The following is a 21,481-nucleotide window of genomic DNA, read 5'->3' as shown; positions in this document are numbered from 1 at the left end:
CAACAGAGATCAACTCCCCTGGAGAAAATGGCTGCTTTGGAGGATGTGTTCTATGGTATTCTACCATGTTAGGTTCCCTTCCCTCTCCAATCCTCCCATACATCCAGTATTTCCCAACCTGGAATAGGCAACCCTGCAACCCCAAGATCAAAGCGTCCTTAACTAGGCATTCAGAGAGCAATGTGGCATTATTAATTCATTATAGCTGATATCCACTCTAAAACAATGTTCCATTAAAATAAAGGGCCCTTCTCAAGGAATAACTCCCAGTTCAGCAGGGGAAAATGAAAGGTAGATAAGTGTAGAACATGATATAATCCCATTGGTTTGTTTACAATACAGTGTGTGACAATAATATTAACCAAACTTTGCTATATCAAGATGTCTTGGTAGACAAGATCTATCAAGGGCAAGGACTATTTGAAATCTAGAACTGCCTCCATCATGCCTCCAAATTTTTATCCAGGCTGGGAGTTTGTGTTGTGATTTTGTATTTCTGAGCTGAGAGAACAGTTAAATGCTAGCCTATTCTAGTTTATTGAGCATGAGTACTAGACATGCTTTAGAAAAATTATTCTGTATTTCATTGCATGAAAATTTTCCTAAAGTTCTGCTGATGGTCTTCTTTCTTTTCCTTTTCCTTAGCTGTTGGCTTAATCCTGATAAAGGTTTTCACTGGAGTTTTCTGGGACCAGTCTGTGCCATAATTGTGGTGAGTAAGATGGGCTCTTATGTTCTCTAAGATTAGCAAAATGAATAGATTCTGTTCAAGCTGCCCAGAACAAAGAATGACAAACCTGATTCAAGTTCAGTTGGAATCAACAGTAGGAATGTCATCTTCTTTAACAGCACTTTTCAGCAGAGAAGATATTTCTTTTATCAAGTACAGGACAGGAAGAATTCATAAGAAGCAACAAAAATGATTCAGCTCTTGTAACAAATATAGAACAAAATGCAACTTCCTCCAAATAAGAGGAAGTTTATCAATTTCCTGGCCAGCTACTCAGGCATGCAACTTTTCGGTGTGGGGAGCAAGGAAGGGAAGCAGCTCTCCACAACTGCTAAAGAAAAATAAGCCCTTTAAGTGTTAGGAGGCAGAAATCCTATTTCTTATTGTCATCCCTGAGTAGGGTTTCCAGCTCCAGGCTGGGAAATACCTGGAGATTTTTGGGGTGAATTCTGAGGAGGGTGGGTTTGGGGAGGAGAAGAACTTCAAAAGGTATAATGCTATAAATCCCACCTTCCAAAGCAGCTGTTTTCTCCAGAGGAATTGATCCCTGTCACCTGGAGAACAATTGCAATAGCTGGGGATGTCCAGCCACCACCTGGAGGTTGGTGACCCTAACCCTGGCTACGAATGAAATAGGAATCCATTCACTGAACCACAAGGTTCTTAAGGATTTGGATTTTTGTAAACTCACTTTAGTTCACTTTTGTGTCTGAACTTTAGTTCACTTTTGTGTTAGTACAACTCTGGAGCAGCATTAGACTCTTCTGAACTCAAATTTACTCTGTGTCTTCTGTACAACTAGTTATGCAAGATTGCCTATTATGCAGTGATACTGAGCTAGAAATAACTGCACTGATACCACAAAATTAAGTAAAGAATCTGGGGCACTGATCTTCATATTTCCGCATTATTGTAAACTATATCATTGCGTTAAAGGTCAGGTCAGTTGAAGAGCTAAGGATCTTGCATCACCATCTTCAGTGGAACTTGTTTGACCTTTTTACATTCCATTTTCTATATCAGATCAATACAGTGTTTTTCTGCCTTATTCTGAAGATCTTGCATGAGAAGCTTGCATCTCTCAATTCAAAAGTATCTACCTTGAAAAATACCAGGTAAGAAAAGCTGCAAATAAGTAACACATAGGAGGAATTTAAAGAGAGAGGGAGAGTTCTAGACAATACCATTGTGAAGGCTAGGGGTTTTTTGGCAGGGGTGAGAAGGAGGTGCAATGGAAGCTTTCTTGGGTGACCTTGGGCCAGTCACATACTTTCAGCCTAACCTACCTCCTAGGGTTGCTATTTGGAGACTATGAGAATGATGTAGCTGCTTTGGGTCCTCACTGGGGAGAAAGGCAAGGTATAAATAAAGTGTAAAATGCCTGGCTGTTATTGTCAGTCATTGAGAGAGCTGCAGCTCTTAGAATGCATTGCAGAAGAAATGAAAGTGCAAAAGAAAGACTTTTCTGTCTTCTCAGCTGCCTTCAGTTTCTACCTCATCATGCCTCATCAGCAGGGCCGGCTCACCCACTAGGCAAACTAGGCGGTTGCTTAGGGTGCCAAGAGGCCAGGAGCGGCAAATTGGGCTCTCCCCTCCCCTCTGGTGCCTCCCTCCCTTCTCCCTGCTGCTGCCATGGCCATCACTAGCCCCCTCTGGGCTGTTGCCACGGCCCCCCCACGGCCCCCCCACTGCCACCGCACCCCTCAGCACTCCACTAGCCTGCAGCGGTGCTCCGTTTCCTCCCTTCCCTCTGCTTGCCGTGGCTAAAAGTAAGCTCTGCCAGCTTCGCAGCCCGTGCCTGCATGTTTTGTCTCTTAACAAAACACACAGGCGCGGGCTGCGAAGCTGGCAGAGCTTACTTTTAGCCGTGGTGAGCAGGGGGACGGGAGTGAGCGGAGCAACAGCAGCAGGCAGGTGAGCAGAGCGCCGGGGGTGGGTGGGCAGGTGAGCGCCACGCCAGGAAGGCACCAGGGAGGCCACCAGCCTAGGGCGCTATTCGCACTAGAGCTGCGCCTGCTCATCAGTGGGGGAGATAAACTAGAAAGTATGTGTGAGAGATTCTTATCTGAGCCAGTGAGGAAATTTGGCAGCTGAGAAGCTCTTCTCCTGGTCCAAGCCAAAGTTTGTCTGCGCCTCTCAACAGTGGCGTACCTAGCCTATTTGGCACACTGGAAGCAGGTTTACAAAAGAACATATAATTATCTACTTAATCTTGCTATATTGACACCACATTAAACATTTATCTTTGCTTCTATACTTCCTTTTCTTTTTTTCATAATTACTATTATTGCTATGCTTAACTGTTGTTGTTCAGTGCTTAATTACTAAGAAAGAAAAATCTTGCATTTCAATCCAGGATGGCCAAAAGGGTCGCGAAGGGAAACATTGATCCCTCTTCCCAAGGATTTGGAAAAAAAACCTAGGAAAAATATATAAAAATAATCTCTCTCTCGGCTTGGCTTCGCGAACGAAGATTTAAGAAGGGTGCAATAGTCCACGTCTGCTGCAGGCTCGCTGGTGGCTGACAAGACCAATGCGGGACAGGCAGGTCCGGCCACAGTGGCTGCAGGGAAAAGTCTGATTTAGGGTTGGTGCTGTAGCAGTGCGATTTTTCCTCAATCTCCTTTTGTCCTCAAGACCAGCTATGCGTGCGTTCTCAAAAGAAGAAACAGCCTGGTGGATGGTGTGCCTCCATGCTCTGCGATCTGAGGCGAGGTCAGACCACTGGTAATGGTTGATGCGACAGGTGCCAAGGGATTTCTTCAAGGAGTCCTTCTACCTTTTCTTTGGTGCCCCTCTATTTCGATGGCCAGTGGAGAGTTCGCCATACAGAGCAATCTTGGGAAGGCGGTGGTTTTCCATCCTAGAAATATGCCCTGTCCAGCGCAGCTGCATCTTCAACAGCAGTGCCTCGATGCTGGTAACCTCCGCCTGCTTGAGAACTTCAGTGTTGGTCACAAAGTCACTCCAGTGGATGTTGAGGATGGTGCGAAGGCAGCGCTGATGAAAGCGCTCAAGGAGTCGCAGGTGATGACGGTATAAAACCCACGATTCGGAGCCGTAGATGAGGGTTGTCATCACAACCGCTTTGTAAACATTGATCTTTGTGCCTTTTTTCAGATGCTTGTTGCTCCACACTCTTTTGTGCAGTCAGCCAAAGGCACGGTTTGCCTTTGCCAGCCTGTTGTCAATCTCCTTGTCGATCTTAGCATCTGAGGAGATGATGCATCCCAGGTAGCTGAACTGCTGGACTGTCTTCAGAACTGATTCACCCACAGTGATGCAGGGAGGGTGACAATCTTCCTGGGGTGCAGGCTGGTGGAGAACTTCTGTCTTCTTCAGACTAACTTCTAGGCCGAATAGCTTGGCAGCCTCTGCAAAGCAGGACGTCATATGCTGCAGAGCTGATACCGAGTGGGAGATGAGTGCGGCATCATCAGCAAACAGTAGCTCTCGGATGAGTTTTTCCATTGTCTTGGAGTGGGCCTTTAGTCGCCTCAGGTTGAACAGGCTGCCATCGGTGCGATAGTGGATGTAGACACCATCGTCATCATCTAGATCTACTGCGGCTCTTTGAAGCATCATGCTAAAGAAGGCCGTAAAGAGAGTTGGCGCGAGAACGCAGCCTTGTTTTACACCTGTGCCTATTGGGAAGGTCTCCGAGAGGTCGTTGCAGTGTCTGACTTGGCCTCGCTGGTCTTCGTGTAGCTGGATGATCATGCTGAGGAACTTTGGGGGACATCCTAAACGTTCCAAGATTTGCCACAGGCCTTTCCTGCTAACGGTATCGAAAGCTTTGGTAAGGTCGACAAAAGTCACATACAGAGCCTTGTTCTGTTCCCTGCATTTCTCTTGGAGCTGCCTGAGAACAAATACCATGTCGGTGGTGCTCCTGTTAGCTCTGAAGCCGCACTGGCTCTCTGGGAGGAGTTCTTCTGCAATGGCGGGCACCAGTCTGTTCAGGAGTATTCTGGCAAGGATTTTGCCTGCGATGGAGAGCAGGGTTATCCCCCAGTAGTTGGAGCAGTCTGACTTTTCCCCTTTGTTCTTGTATAGGGTGATGATGATTGCATCGCGAAAGTCCTGTGGTAATTTGCCTTGTTCCCAGCAGGTGACAAGTACTTTGTGAAGTGAGCTATGTAGTACTGTGCCCCCATGCTTCCAGATCTCTGGTGGAATTCCATCAACTCCTGCTGCCTTGCCACTTTTCAGTTGCTTGATGGCTTTAACAGTCTCTTCTAGAGTGGGGATCTCATCCAACTCTGTTTTCACTGGTTGAAGTGGGGTGAGGTGAATTGCTGAATCTTGAACTACGCGGTTGGCACTGAAGAGAACCTGAAAATACTCCGACCACCGGTTCAATATGGATGCCTTGTCTGTGAGGAGCACTTGGCCGTCTGCACTACGCAAGGGACTCTGAGTCTGATATGATGGACCATATACTGCCTTCAGGGCTTCGTAGAACCCTCTTAAATCACCAGTGTCTGCACACAGCTGGGTTCTCTCAGCAAGCTTGGTCCACCACTCGTTCTGAATGTCTCGAAGCTTGCACTGGAGGTTGCTACATACAGCGCAAAAGGTTGCTTTTTTCCCAGGACAGGAGGGCTGAGCAAGATGTGCTTGGTAGGCAGATCTCTTGGTAGGCTTGGTAGGCAGATAAAAATAATAAACAGTGGGGAACATACCCAAATGCTATGCCATTCCAACCTGCTTAATACTACAGAAGAGAAAAATGAATAAATAATGAATATAAATCAAGTAGATATATTAAATTATTTTTATCCAAGTCCTAAGTTCAAAATGAGTCCAAGTTTTCTTCAATTTCTAAGGAGTTTTCAAGCACACATACTTTAGATACTTTGCCAGGAGTTGAAGGAGAACATTCCTTTCTTTCATTTGTTTTGTTATCTGTTGGTTCCAATGTTGAGGAATTATAGCAGCCAACATTTGTTCACCAGTTGTAGCATCAAAAGCAATATAATGATTTTGTCCATGTTGAACAGATAGCTTGCCTGATAGAAGTTGGCGATATTTAATTCCACAGTCTTGGAGCTTATCAGTTGTTCCTTTAAGATCTCTTCTTATTTTTAAGAACTCCTGAGGTAAATCAGGGAAGACTTGAATCTTTACATCCTGAAACTCAAAGCCACCCTGATCCCTGACTTTTTTGAAAATCCTCTGGTAGGAAAGTCTTTGAATTCCACTAGTATGTCTCTAGTATATCCTTTGGAGGCAGATTTCTCTGTTCCGACTCGATAAACTCTTTGCAGGAGGGGGACAACACCAGATTCCAGCTTCAAAGTGCTTGCAAGCCAGTTAGCCATAAATAAATTTAATTCTCCTCCAGCGCGTTCTCTTGGAACCCCCTAAACTTCAAAGAGAGTTCTCGATGATAGAACAAAATAGGAGTCAATTGCACCTTTAAGACCAACTTAGTTTTATTCAGAATGTAAGCTTTTGTGTGCATGCACACTTCTTCAGACGAGGAATGAGGTACAGTAAGCAGAGCCACATATAGCAGGTGGGGTTTGGAATGCCAAGTGGTACAAAGTTAAAAACCAATAGCAGAATAGTAAAATGAACAAATTCAGAAAACTTTTGATCTGGGTTGAATTAGTGTGGGAAATCATAAAACAGTAACATGTCAGAATGTGAAAATGCCTGTTAATTATTCTATTGCTAATAAACCTGGGTCAAAAAGAAGGCATTTCTTTCCCAGAAGTTTTTCCTGTCCAACTAATTTACCTTTTAACATGTAACATAAATATATACATCATTCTAGTTTGCCATTAGGAAAAAATACATTAAAATATAGTAGAAGATGGGTTTAATATATGTAATGAGATAAACAGCCAATATTCCTAGTTTGAGTATGTCAGTACAAAAGCATTATTCTGATACACTACCCTAAAAGAGAAATAAATTTGAATACTGTGGATATATTGCCCTACTTGGTGAAAGTGGGTTGATGATAATGATGATAATTAAGCATCAAAATGCATTCCTTCACCCAGGTGTCAGATGTTTTGGAGACTAATTGGCTTTCTAGTTCTGTTACTTTCTTAATGGCTTTATCTGCCTTTTGGTTAGTCTGTTCATAAATTTGTTCCAGTTCATCTAGGTGTTGGCAAATTGGTGTTAGCATTTCCAAGATATCATTTTTCATTTCTTGTCTTTGTTTATTTAAAGCTTGCATTAAGAAATTTGTCATGAGCAAACTCTCAGCTGTCTTTGACTCACCCATCTCCTGCTTTGCAGAGGAGGTAGACGGAGACTCTGTTGATGAAATGAATTCTGTTAAAAGGGAGACACTCTCTTTTTTCCCTCCCCCTTCTTCTCATTCATAGTAGCTTTCGGAGACATCATTCAAGCTATACATTTTGTTGCCAGAGAGTGAAATATCATTATTATAAGCAGGTAAATGATGAACACTGGGTAATGGCTCCCAACCAGGAAGTTGGTTGGAGCCTCTCCCGGGTGGATATTTTTTAACACCCTTCTCCTCTTTTTTTTTTTTTTTGCCATCAAGTCACAGCTGACTTATGGCATCCCCATAGGGTTTTCAAGGCAAGAGATGTTTAGAGGTGGTTTGCCATTGCCTGCTGCCTCCATGTTGGCCCTGCTTAGCTTCTGAGATCTGGCGATATCAGGTTTGTCTGGGGCTATCCAGGTCAGGGTCCTGTCTCTATATGACAAAATTGTTTTCATTAATAATGAAATAAAATGAATAGGTATAACTAGGCCAGAAACTAGATTCAGGTGGGTAAGCATGTTGGTCTGAAGCAACAGAACAAAATTTGGTCTTAAAGGTGCCACTGGACCCAAACTTTGTTTTGATAACGAGAAAAGAAACACAGACAGTGAAAAAATTATTTAACTTAGAATCATAGAATTATAGAGTTGGAAGGGACCTCCAGGGTCATCTAGTCTAACCCCCTACACAATGCAGGAAACCCACAGATACCTACCCCAAATTCACAGGATCTTCATCGCTGTCAGATGGCCATCTAGCCTCTGTTTAAAAACCTCCAAAATAGGAGAGCCCACCACCTCCCGAGGAAGCCTGCTCCACTGAGGAATTGCTCTAACGGTCAGGAAGTTCTTCCTGATGTTGAGCTGAAAACTCTTTTGATTTAATTTCAACCCATTGGTTCCAGTCCTACCTTCCAGGGCCACAGAAAACAATTCCACACCATCCTCTATATGACAGCCCTTCAGGTACTTGAAGATGGTGATCATATCACCTCTCAGCCACCTCCTCTCCAGGCTAAACATCCCCTAAACATCCTTCAACCTTTCCTCATAGGACTTGGTCTCCAGGCCCCTCACCATCTTTGTTGCCCTCCTCTGGACCCGTTCCAGCTTGTCTATATCCTTCTTAAAATGTGGTGCCCAAAACTGAACATAATACTCCAGGTGAGGTCTTACCAGAGCAGAGTAAAGCGATACCATCACATCACATGATCTGGACACTATACTTCTGTTGATACAGCCCAAAATTGCATTTGCCTTTTTAGCCACCGCATCACACTGTTGACTCATGTTCAGCGTATGATCCACTAAGACCCCTAGATCCCTTTCGCACATACTACTGCTAAGACAAGTCTCCCCCATCCTATAACTACCGAATTGCAGAACTTTATATTTATCCCTGTTAAAATTCATTTTATTGGTTTTAGCCCAGTTTTCCAGCCTGTCAAGGTCATACTGTATACTGTTTCTTTCTTCTACTGTATTTGCAACCCCTCCCAATTTAGTATCACTTCATATATACAATCATGGCAATAAAAAAAAATCAAATCCAACATGCTGTTCCATCATGAGAGCCAGAATGCCGTAGTGGTTAAAGTCTCACACCAGGATCTGGGAAATCCAGGTTTGAATCCCCACTTGTTACATTTCTCTTAGCCTAGCCCTGACCTGGATAGCCCCAGGACAGCCTGATCTCATCAGATCTCAGAAGCTAATCAGGGCCAACACAGAAGCAGGCAGTGGCAAACCACTTCCAAATGACTACTTGCCTTGAAAACTCAGCTGTGACTTGACAGCAAAAAAAAAAAAAATCCATCATAGCACTTGTGTTCTAAGCAGGCACTTGGAATGGCTTCCATTCTCCATTTTGAAGCCCAAGACCTAACCATCCCAAACACCCATAAGACGCTTTTGAGAGCTAGCAGTCTGCCTTTTTACTAACACAAAATAGATATTGTGAGCTTTGCTATACTGGATGTTAAGAAACACACTACCCCACCCCAAGAAAGTGCCCCCATCCCCACCCATTGTTTCCAAAGGACTAAAATCAAACCAGAGAATCTCTGCAATAGAAACTGAGGGCGGGCATTTTTGCAAGCCCAGCAGAACCAGGGCAATGTGGAGCGCCAAGCAAACCCAGTGACTTTCGTTCATAATAGTAACAAAAGTTTGCTACTGTGCTACTCTTAAATACATTCTGTCACGAAGCACAATAGGAATGAGATGGTCCTGAGACCAAGAAGTGAAAATAAAGTGGGGAGGAGACATGGAAAAATTAGGTAAAGGGAGATAGAAATTAATGAGAAACCTGTGGACAAGAGGGAGAGAAATCAAGACAGGTTGCAACACCCAGTTGCTAACTACTGCTTTGTAAGATTTGGTTGAGCTGGGTGCAAGCAAAGGAAGAGAGAAATGCAAGACTATTGGAGAAAATGACCTGCATGCTGGCAGTTCCTGTAGCAGCTATTATCATGCTAGCTCAACTGTATGATCTGTTAAGCAAGTTTGCTTCAGTTTTGGAGAAAGGGAAGTTTAGCCGATCCTAGGCCCTGTTCACACAGCGTGTTGAGTCCATGTTAAACAGACCCGGTTCTGTTCCGAATATCTTTGTTCCAGATATTATTGATCAGACTGCCATAATGCAATTCGAATCACTCTGCGGTGAAACCGTCTTCTGCCGTCCACATGATGGCACCATGCAGTTCTTTTTTTCCTCCACTTTTATGTGCATTATGCGCATGCACATAGGTTAAAACATTATATGGTTATGCAGTTATGCGCATATCGCTAAGTAGTAAAAAAAAAATGGCAACCATAAACCGGATGTCTGAGGCTCCTTTTGCTCCAGGACAGCCTTCAGACATCCGGAAGTTGGTCAAGAACTATCCAGATGGGGAAACTACGAGGTGAAACTGAAGAACTCAAAAAACACCGCAAAGGAGCAGGTAACAAAATTCTCTGGTTCCGAAAAGAATTGGGGGGGCTACTACGAGTTAATACCAAGAGGCAGATGTTGCTGTCTGATCAGCCACTTTTAATCCAGTATGAAACAGCAGCGATAACTGATTATACTGTGCGTCTGAACAGCCCCCTAGTGTGCTTTTTGGTATGTACTGCGCTCCTAGTGACTGCAGCCAGAACAGCATTTTAAAATAAAAGGAAAGATGTTTGGCTGAATGCAGCATGACGTTCATCCCCCAAATATTCAGGACTCCCCAGCTTTGCTGTATATGTGAATCACTCCCTAGCAAAGAGCTTGTTCATTTCAGTCAGGAACAAACAACAGTATCTGAGTCTTGTGGCAGCTTTTTCTGGACTTTCTTGTACAATTCCTTTAAAGTGTTGCTGGGGGCCTCTGAACAATAAGGCTCCTCTTAGGCAGAGGTGCAAGCCGAAGGGCATATGTCAAAGATCTGTTGGCCTAGGGATCAGGCCTTAGGACCCTGCATCATTCTAGATACCTTTAAGCCACTAAGCACTTATGAAGGTAGAAAGCAAGCAGAGAAGGAAGGGCTAGACAGTGTTTTGCAAAAGTGACTCATGAATGATTAACTACCCAGAAGGTGGAAATTGTGGATGTGTGCTCACTGGATGGAGCTTGTGGCTCTAAAGGAGCAGGTTTGTTCCCTTGAGGTTAGGATTGCTGACCTGGAGACGCTGAATCAGAGAAAGAATTTGGGGTTGAGACCCTCAGGGATTTACCAGAACAGTCCCACTCCTGTTCTGACAGCTCTCCTACTGCTGTAAAGAATGAGAGTCTTGAGGTTGGAGGGCATCAGTCTAAGAAGGAAGGATGTGATTCCTTTAAAAGGACCCCTTCCTTGGGCAGTAGACCAATATCCTCTCATTCCAAGGATACCCAGGAGGGGCTGTGGGGAGGGTCTATGGCAGACATTTTGACCACATGGTGACTTGCCTGCCTGGTGCGAAGGTTGCGGACAGCACACACTGTCTAGATAGGTTGATAGTGCTAGGGAGTAGTCAGCAGTCATGGTGCACATTGGCATCAGTGACATTGGGAAATAGTCATCTGGCCATAGAGGAAAGTTTTAAAGGCCAGAACCTCAAAGGTAGCATCCTCAGAAGTGCTGCCGGTTCCACACACAGGGCCAGCTAGACAAGCACAGATCTAAAAGCATGGGCGAGAAAGTGGTGCTGAGCGGAAGAGTTTAGATTTGTCAGGCACTGGGGAACTTTCCAGGACAAGCCAAACCTGTACAAAGAGACAGACTTCACTTGAATGAAAAGGGAACCAGGTTGTTAATGTCTAATATGAAAAAGGTGTCAGAGCATCTTTTAAACTAATCCTGTTTTTTAAAAAAAATATTTTTAAAAATTTTTCATTAACATTAACAAATATTTATACATTCTCTATTTTCCATTGTTACAATCCTTTCTTTCAAACTATGCTAATATACTGTTATTTCTAAATTATAATATAAGAATACTTACAATATATATTTTAGAGGTCGTAATACATCAGTTTCCTATAATAGGGGTTTTTAAACTAATCCTAAGAAGAAAGCTGACAGGAGCCAGGGATTTTCCAGTTCAGAACAAGTCAGTCCAAAGGGATGATTGCATAAACACTAAGAGTAATATTGATAGGAGCATAATAAAACCTGGGAGTGAAGGCATGATGGGGACTTAGGGCCATGTGTGGTGACTGAGGGGCTGAGGGAGGTGGAGAGGTGAACACATTATAAGTGTCTATATGCCAATGCTAGAAATCTCCAAGTCAAGATGGGGGAGCTGGAGTGCTTGCTGCTCAATGACAATTTAGATATAGTAGGTATCTAAGAAATATAGTGGAATGGTGAAAAACTATAAGATGCAGTTATTCCTGGATATATGTAGGAAAGGAAAGGTCCCCTGTGCAAGCACCAGTCATTTCCGACTCTGGGGTGACGTTGCTTTCACAACGTTTTCACAGCAGACTTTTTATGGGGTGGTTTGCCATTGCCTTCCCCAGTCATCTATGCTTCCCCCCCCCCCCCCAGCAAGCTGGGTACTCATTTTACCGACCTTGGAAGGATGGAAGGCTGAGTCAACCTCGAGCCAGCTACCTGAAAACCCAGCTTCCACTTGGGAGCAAACTCAGGTCATGAGCAGAGTTTAGGATTGCAGTACTGCAGCTTTAACATTCTGCACCACGGGGTTCTTCGGATATATGTAACTGATCACTAAATTCAGCTATTGTACCAGAAGACTGGAGAGTAGCAATGTGACATCAATTTTTAAAAAGGGATCTAGAAGGGAACCAGGAAATTAAGGCCAGTCAGCATAATGTCTGTTCCAGGCAAATTAGTAGAAACTGTAATCAAAGATAGAATTGTTAGGCACATAGAGGGACAAAGTCTGCTAAAGGAAAATCAGCATGGCTTCCGTAAAGAGAAGTCCTGCCTCATCAACGTTTTGGAGTTCTTTGAGAAAATGAATAAGTATGTGGAAGACAGTGACCCCCCTAAACATTATATACTTGGATTTCCAAAAAGGCTTTTGACAAGTTATCTTACCAAAAGCTCCTGAGTAAACTTAGCAGTTGTTGGATAAGAGGACAGGTTCTCTTATGGATTAAAAACTGGTTACATGACAGGAAGCAAAGAGTAGGAATAAATGGACATTTCTCACAATGGAGGGAAGTAAGCAGTCAGGTCCCACAAGGATCAGTATTGTGGCTGGTATTATTTAATTTATTCATCAGTTCTGGAACTAGGGCTAAGTAGTGCAATGGCCAAATTTGCAGATGACATAAAGTTATTCAGGATGGTGAAAACCAAGGCTGACTGTAAAGAGTTTCAAGAGGACCTCCAGAAACTGGGTGAGTGGATAACAATGTGGCAACTGAAGTTCAGTGTTAGTAAGCGTATGGTGATGCAAACTGGGACAAAATTCTCAACTTCAAGTATAGGCTAATGGGGTCTGAGCTTGCTGAGATTGATAGGGAAAAAGTTCTTGTTAGTGGGGTAGTAGTGGATAGTTCAATGAAAATGTCCAGTATGCTGCAGTGGTGAAAAAGACAATATGTTAGGGATTATTAGGAAAGGGATTGAAAATAAAACAGCTGCTATTGTAATGCCCTTGTATAGATCTATGATGTGGCCTCATTTGGAATACTGTTTACAGTTCTGGTCACCAGTGGAGGAGGGCAACCAAGATGATTAGGGGGTTGGAGCACCTTCCCTATGAGGAAAGCTGAAGAGTCTGGGACTTTTCAGTTTAGAAAAGAGATGATTAAAATAGAGGTTTATAAAATTATGCAAGGGATGGAGAGAGTTGACAAAAAGAAATTCTTCTTCCTCTCCCAAAATACTGGAACTCAAAGGCATCCAATTAAGCTGATGGGCAGTAGGTTTAGGACAGACAAAAGGAAATATCAATGGCTATTAGCCATGGTGACTGAGGGGAACCTCCACCAGAGACAGTCAACCTCTGAATCCTAGGGTGTTTTCGCACTGACCTTAATCAGCAGCGACGCCCCTCTTCACCGCGCAGGATCGGCGCGGATTTCGCACTAATTGCCGCGGAGCACCCGGAAGAGCCGGAAAGTCCAGCGGCTTTTGCGGCGCAAATGGAAACTGGTTTTTGGCAGTTTCCGTTTGTGCCGCAAAAGCCGCGGGACTTTCCGGCTCTTCCGGGTGCTCCGCGGCAATTAGTGCGAAATCCGCACCGATCCTGCACAGTGAAGAGGGGCGTCCCTTCTGATTAAGGTCAGTGCGAAAACGCCCCTAGAGACATGAGGCAACAACAGGGGATGGCTTCAGCCTCTATGCCCTGTTGTTGGCAGTCCAGAGGAACTGTTTGGCTACAGTGTGAGGCAGGATGCAGGAATGGTGGACCATTGGTCTGATCCAGCAGGACTCTTCTTATGTTCATATAATGCTCTCCCCCTCCCCTCCATGCATGACAATGGAACATTCATCTGTTTTAGAGGTTATACGTGTGGAACAGAAATTAGAACTTCCAGTTCAGGCACTGAGTTTATCATTACTATTGTATGGGTGGAAGAAATAGCCCTTTCTAAAGACTACCTTGCTGTATGACAAATGATCTAATCTTTCTAATATCATTAAAAATTAGATTTATAACAAATGTCATATCCAGTCTTTCTCCCCAATGAGGCCCAAAGCTGCATTGCTCTCCTGTCCTCCATTTTCTCCTCACAACAACTCTTTGAGGTAGGCCTGACTTAGAGTATGTCACCCAGCAACCTTCTATAGCGGATTGAGAATCCGAGTATTAGAGAGAAGAAGAAGAAGAAGAAGAAGAAGAAGAAGAAGAAGAAGAAGAAGAAGAAGAAGAAGAAGAAGAAGAATTGCAGATTTATACCCCGCCCTTCTCTCTGAATCAGAGACTCAGAGCGGCTTACAATCTCCTATATCTTCTCCCCCCACAACAGACACCCTGTGAGGTAGGTGGGGCTGAGAGAGCTCTCACAGCAGCTGCCCTTTCAAGGACAACTCTGCTAGAGCTATGGCTGACCCAATGCCATTCCAGCAGGTGCAAGTGGAGGAACGGGGAATCAAACCCGGTTCTCCCAGATAAGAGTCCATGCACTTAACCACTACACCGAACTGGCTCTCAGAGAGGCATGATAGGTTGCTTAAAAGCTTTCTTATTACATGTTGCCTATTGTGAAGATAGCCTGGTTCAGGATGTTCTAATTCCCTTCACTTTTAGCATTTCCGCTTCCATCATCATTCTGGGTTCAGTGGTCAGTTTTCAAATAAGTAGCATTATTTTCTGATGAGTTATGCCTGCCACAGTGACCCCTAGCTTCCATTGTAAATAACATGGGGGGAGTGTCTCACCTCAGCTAGGATATTCCCAAGCCTTTCAGTTTTGACCTGGAACTCCCACAATCATCCTGAAGCTGGTGGCAAATTTTGAATCTCCTAACTTATTCTCTGATGAGTTATGCTTGCCTAGGGCTGCCAAGCCCCAACCTGCTGGCCCACATTGGAAATCTCCCCCAACGTCGCCGGCACTATGATGTCACCCGGAAGTGATATCATTGTGCCGGCGACATCGCGTGGTGGTGGCCACTCTAGGTGTTTCCAGGAAAACTCTAGGGTTTTCCCGGACTCTCTAGCCATTTGGGAGGGAAAATATGGTACAATAGGTACCATAGATTTTCCCCTCTCAAATGGCTAGAGCATCCAGGAAAACCATAGAGTTTACCTGGAAATGCCTAGAGTGGCCATCATGCGACATCACTGGCATGATGACATCACTTCTGGGTGACATCATCACACTTCACGCGCAAAGAGAGTCCCCCACCAGGGGCTGTGAGGGACTTGGCAACCCTATGCTTGCCATAAGTGGACAAATGCACAGACAGGCCAATTCTTTTATTACTATAGATTCATGGTAACCGCAAGCAAAGTGGCTTGTTTTGTTATGATATTTGGTCTGGATCAGAGTCCTATGGAGGGCCCAGGTAGAATCTTTTTCTGGTGGCCCTTGGTGACTCTTGGCAGCCTCGCAGTTCAAGACTTCCACAGACTTACCTAACTAAGCTGTTGAGGAGAAATATAGCTGTGAGTCATCCACATATTGGTGACATCTCACTGCAATCCACAGATTATCTCTCCCAGGGTATTCACATAGATGTTTAACAACATGGAGTAAAGATGAACCACTGAAGAACCCAAAAATATAAATAAAATGAGGCCTTGCCCAAGAATATAACAGCCATTTTCTTCAGAAGGACTCTCATGATATCTTCTTTCAAAGTGGTCAAAACCAGCAGAAAATTTTTGTTTACTCCCTTACACTTGACTAAGCCATGGGGTACTATCAACCATGGACATGGGGGATAACAGGGAAAGAAAGCAGTGCTTCCATATTAAACGTCTGCAGACTGTTTCTTAAAGATATTCACACTTACAATGATTGAAAAACTTAGAATAATTATTTCTATCACATCACAATATACACTTCATGTGAAACAACAAAATGACAAGAAAGGGACAGTTCACAACCAATTTCAAGTGAATATCCACAATCCCTGCAGGCTGAACAACAAGCAGAATGGACTGAAGAATGCAGCAGACAGACGGACTTCAGACTGAAGGCAGATTCTCCTATGTGCAGAATTATTTCCAAGGCTCTATATCATAGCTAAACAAGTGGTCCTGGAATATTCTGACTTCGTTTTCACCAGAGCTTTATCTAAGCTTTCATTCACGACAAGGCACTTCAAATGATTCAATTTGGAGTACTGTGTGCAATTCTGGTCACCGCACCTCAAAAAGGATATTCTCTCGGCTTGGCTTCGCGAACGAAGATTTAAGAAGGGTGCAATAGTCCACGTTTGCTGCAGGCTTGCTGGTGGCTGACAAGACCAATGTGGGACAGGCAGGTCCGGCCACAGCGGCTGCAGGGAAAAGTCTGATTTAGGGTTGGTCCTGTAGCAGTGCGATTCTTCCTCAATCTCCTTTTGTCCTCAAGACCAGCTATGCGTGTGTTCTCAAAGGAAGAGACAGCCTGGTGGATGGTGTACCTCCATGCTTTGCGATCTGAGGCTAGGTCAGACCACTGGTGATGGTTGATGTGACAGGTGCTAAGGGATTTCTTCAAGGAGTCCTTGTACCTCTTCTTTGGTGCCCCTCTATTTCGATGGCCGGTGGAGAGTTCGCCATACAGGGCAATCTTGGGAAGGCGGTGGTTTTCCATCCTAGAAATATGCCCTGCCCAGCGCAGCTGCGTCTTCAAAAGCAGTGCCTCGATGCTGGTAACCTCTGCCCGCTTGAGGACTTCAGTGTTGGTCACAAAGTCACTCCAGTGGATGTTGAGGATGGTGCGAAGGCAGCGCTGATGAAAGCGCTCAAGGAGTCGCAGGTGATGACGGTATAAAACCCACGATTTGGAGCCATAGATGAGGGTTGTCATCACAACCGCTTTGTAAACATTGATCTTTGTGCCTTTTTTCAGATGCTTGTTGCTCCACACTCTTTTGTGCAGTCGGCCAAATGCACGGTTTGCCTTTGCCAGCCTGTTGTCAATCTCCTTGTCGATCTTGGCATCTGAGGAGATGATGCACCCCAGGTAGCTGAACTGCTGGACTGTCTTCAGAACTGATTCACCCACAGTGATGCAGGGAGGGTGATAATCTTCCTGGGGTGCAGGCTGGTGGAGAACTTCTGTCTTCTTCAGACTAACTTCTAGGCCGAATAGCTTGGCAGCCTCTGCAAAGCAGGACGTCATATGCTGCAGAGCTGATACCGAGTGGGAGACGAGTGCAGCATCATCAGCAAACAGTAGCTCTCGGATGAGTTTTTCCATTGTCTTGGAGTGTGCCTTTAGTCGCCTCAGGTTGAACAGGCTGCCATCGGTGCGATAGCGGATGTAGACACCATCGTCCTCATCTAGATCTACTGCGGCTCTTTGAAGCATCATGCTAAAGAAGATCGTAAAGAGAGTTGGCGCGAGAACGCAGCCTTGCTTTACACCTGTGCCTATTGGAAAGGGCTCCGAGAGGTCGTTGCAGTGTCTGACTTGGCCTCGCTGGTCTTCGTGTAGCTGGATGATCATGCTGAGGAACCTTGGGGGACATCCTAAACGTTCCAAGATTTGCCACAGGCCTTTCCTGCTAACGGTATCGAAAGCTTTGGTAAGGTCGACAAAAGTCACATACAGACCCTTGTTCTGTTCCCTGCATTTCTCTTGGAGCTGCCTGAGAACAAATACCATGTCGGTGGTGCTCCTGTTAGCTCTGAAGCCGCACTGGCTCTCTGGGAGGAGTTCTTCTGCAATGGTGGGCACCAGTCTGTTCAGGAGTATTCTGGCAAGGATTTTGCCTGCGATGGAGAGCAGTGTTATCCCCCGGTAGTTGGAGCAGTCTGACTTTTCCCCTTTGTTCTTGTATAGGGTGATGATGATTGCATCGCGAAAGTCCTGTGGTAATTTGCCTTGTTCCCAGCAGGTGACAAGTACTTTGTGAAGTGAGCTATGTAGTACTGTGCCCCCATGCTTCCAGATCTCTGGTGGAATTCCATCAACTCCTGCTGCCTTGCCACTTTTCAGTTGCTTGATGGCTTTAACAGTCTCTTCTAGGGTGGGGATCTCATCCAACTCTGTTTTCACCGGTTGAAGTGGGGTGAGGTGGATTGCTGAATCTTGAACTACGCGGTTGGCACTGAAGAGAACCTGAAAATACTCCGACCACCGGTTCAGTATGGATGCCTTGTCTGTGAGGAGCACTTGGCCGTCTGCACTATGCAAGGGACTCTGAGCCTGATATGATGGACCATATACTGCCTTCAGGGCTTCGTAGAACCCTCTTAAATCACCAGTGTCTGCACACAGCTGGGTTCTCTCTGCAAGCTTGGTCCACCACTCGTTCTGAATGTCTCGAAGCTTGCGCTGGAGGTTGCTACATGCAGCGCGAAAGGTTGCTTTTTTCCCAGGACAGGAGGGCTGAGCAAGATGTGCTTGGTAGGCAGATCTCTTTTTTGCCAGTAATTCTTGGATCTCTTGATTGTTCTCATCAAACCAGTCCTTGTTCTTCCTTGTGGAGAACCCGAGGACTTCTTCAGAGATCTGCAGGACGGTAGTTTTTAGGTGTTCCCAGAGTGCTTCTGGAGAAGGGTCTGTGGGGCAACTGAGGTCCTCAATTCTTGACTGGAGTTTTGCCTGGAAGGCAGCTTTAACTTCGGCTGACTGGAGGCTGCCAACCTGAAACTTCCTCCGAGGGATACCTCCTCTCCTGGGTGTGGGTTTAAAGTGAAGACGGAGATTGCAGCGTACAAGACGATGATCCGTATGACATTCTGCGCTGGGCATTACTCGGGTGTGTAAGACATCTCGAAGGTCTCTCTGGCGCACCAGAATGTAGTCGATAAGGTGCCAATGCTTGGACCGTGGGTGCATCCAGGTTGTCTTCAGACTGTTCTTCTGCTGGAAGATAGTGTTGGTGATGGTGAGCTGGTGCTCCATGCAGAATTCTAGCAGGAGGCGCCCGTTGTCATTGCAGTTGCCAATGCCGTGTTTGCCAAGTACTCCTTTCCAGGCTTCTGAGTCTTTACCTACTCTGGCATTGAAGTCGCCAAGGATGATCACCTTGTCCTCTGTAGGGGTCTTCCGTACGAGGTTGCGTAGATCAGCATAGAACTTGTTCTTTTCTGCAGGATCTGCTTGAAGGGTTGGGGCATACACACTGAAGAGTGTTGCATGCTGCTTGTTTTGAAGTGGGAGGCGCATGGACATGATGCGATCTGAGTGACCTGTTGGAAGGTTTTCGAGTTTGGAGGCAATGGAGTTCCTGACCATGAAGCCAACGCCAGAAAGGCGGCTCTCAGCCTTTGACTTACCCGACCAGTAGAGGGTATAGCCAGCACCGTGTTCTTGAAGACTACCTTCCTCAGGGAAACGGACCTCACTGAGAGCTGCTATGTCGATATTCAACCTGAGAAGTTCGTGGGCAACTAGAGCAGAGCGTCGTTCAGGGCGACCACTGCCTACTGTGTCAAGCATGGTTCTGATGTTCCAACACGCAAGCTTTAGTCTTTGCACACTTTGTGAGGCAGGTGCATGCCTTTTCTTTGTTGTTATTTTTCGACCGCAAGTAAGGATGCCCGTTGACCGCGGCTAGCCAACTGGGGTGGGGGAGACGAGCTTTGTTTAGGCCACCTTTTCTAGGCCCCTCTCCGTGTGGAGCAAGCAGTGCTGTCCCTAGATAAGGCTGCTTGGTCGTTCAGGGTGCTGCCGAAAGATGCTTTCGTCTCCGGGTTAGCATCAGGCGACCAATATCCTGAACCGCCTACATGCAGGATCGGGACTGCGGCTTCCAGTGGCACCTTCCACCTGCCGTTTCGCCCCTTGCCTATCGCTGCAGGACTTGATGCGTTGTGGGTTGTGTGTGTGGATATGCCCTTCAGGCCTGCGCAGAGGAATGTTTTAGGTGAAGCGCAGTGTGCGCGGTACTTGCTCCACCCTTTCACCTGGGGGTCATCTGCCATGGCCCAGTAAGCCGGGACGCCGGCAGTGAGTCCTCCAGGTGGTAGGTGTTACATTAACGAGCTCTATCTGCCCGGGTTTGATGTTAGAGTTTTCCTTCTCTTAGGCTGACGAAGTTGGTGGGCCCAGCCTGCCCATCCGGTTATACCGCCGGACAATTCGGTCGCACCATGACGTAGCAAACTCTGTGAAAACGGGGGGGACCAGCGAGAAGGTGTTGCTACGGATGCAGTAATGCAGGAGAGGCCATTGCAGTGACCATCTGCCAGGCATAGCCAGACAGTGACCACGCGGCGTTCACTACACCGGGAGAGGAGAGGCTATGTATTGCGCATGCACTTTCCCTGGGGGGGTAGGATTCCCAGAGGGAGCCCACCCCCCACCATTGGGAAAAGTCCAGAAAAGGGCAACTAGAATGATTAAAGGTTCGGAACACTTTCCCTATGAAGAAAGGTTAAAACGCTTGGGGCTCTTTAAGTTGGAGGAACGTCGACTGCGGGGTGACATGATAGAGGTTTACAAGATTATGCATGGGATGGAGAAAGTCGAGAAAGAAGTCCTTTTCTCCCTTTCTCACAATACAAGAACTTATGGGCATTCAATGAAATTGCTGAACAGTCAGGTTAAAATGGATAAAAGGAAGTACTTCTTCACCCAAAGGGTGATTAACATGTGGAATTCACTGCCACAGGAGGTGGTGGCAGCTACAAGCATAGCCAGCTTCAAGAGGGGATTGGATAAAAATATGGAGCAGAGGGATAGATAGATAGATAGATAGATAGATAGATAGATAGATAGATAGATAGATAGATAGATAGATAGATAGATAGATAGATAGATAGATAGATAGATATTGGTCACTGTGTGATACAGAGTGTTGGACTGGATGGGCCATTGGCCTGATCCAACAGGGCTTCTCTTATGTTCCTAATACTTCAGACTCTTACTGCTCCCAAATGGTTACAAATGAATGTGGGGGAGGCAAGGATTAACCCTAGATGTAGGGAGCTGCACAATTCAAAGCATCATGCCCCCTTCAGTCCTCAATGAAAGACCTACAAACAACAAGAACCAAACTGTGCTCCAATAGCTCAAATTGGCCCCCTTCTCTTGGTATTTCTTTATCCTGTTGATTTCTACAGTGTTGTTTTTCTTTGACACAGGTCACTGACATTTAAGGCCATAGCCCATCTGTTCATCTTGGGCTTGACTTGGTGCTTCGGTCTCTTTCAGTTTGGACCACTGGCTGATATTATGGCATATCTGTTCACCCTCACCAACAGTGCACAGGGAGCCTTCATCTTCCTGGTGCACTGCTTGCTCAACAAAAAGGTGATGTATAGGACAAAAGAGGGTGGGGTTTGCGGGCAGCAACATCCAGTTGGCTTTATAGGCTGTGAGATTAAGCTTTTTGAAGTACTCTGTCCAATTTTTCAAGGCAGTCTTTGATTAGCAAAACTGAGCAGAGGGTTAAAGTGATCACTGTGCTGGAAATCATAGAGAGGTTGTGTGTGGGAAGATGCATCACAAAAGATTAGA

At 45.4% G+C, this 21,481-nt stretch overlaps 1 protein-coding gene across 1 annotated transcript in view; it reads left to right on the top strand.

Annotated features, from left to right (window-relative positions):
* Positions 1–21,481, top strand: part of LOC132567329 (adhesion G protein-coupled receptor E3-like) — a 53,981-nt gene that overhangs the window by 30,386 nt on the left and 2,114 nt on the right. The window contains exons 13-15 of the mRNA XM_060233010.1: positions 646–712; positions 1,754–1,845; positions 21,106–21,274. Of these exons, the coding sequence (XP_060088993.1) occupies positions 646–712; positions 1,754–1,845; positions 21,106–21,274 (328 nt within the window). The remainder of the gene's footprint in view (positions 1–645; positions 713–1,753; positions 1,846–21,105; positions 21,275–21,481) is intronic.

This window comes from Heteronotia binoei, chromosome 2 (assembly GCF_032191835.1).
Source record: "Heteronotia binoei isolate CCM8104 ecotype False Entrance Well chromosome 2, APGP_CSIRO_Hbin_v1, whole genome shotgun sequence".
In the NCBI taxonomy this organism is placed as follows: Eukaryota; Metazoa; Chordata; class Lepidosauria; order Squamata; family Gekkonidae; genus Heteronotia; species Heteronotia binoei.
Note: the sequence above shows the minus strand (reverse complement) of the source record. Positions and strands in the feature narration are given on the sequence as shown.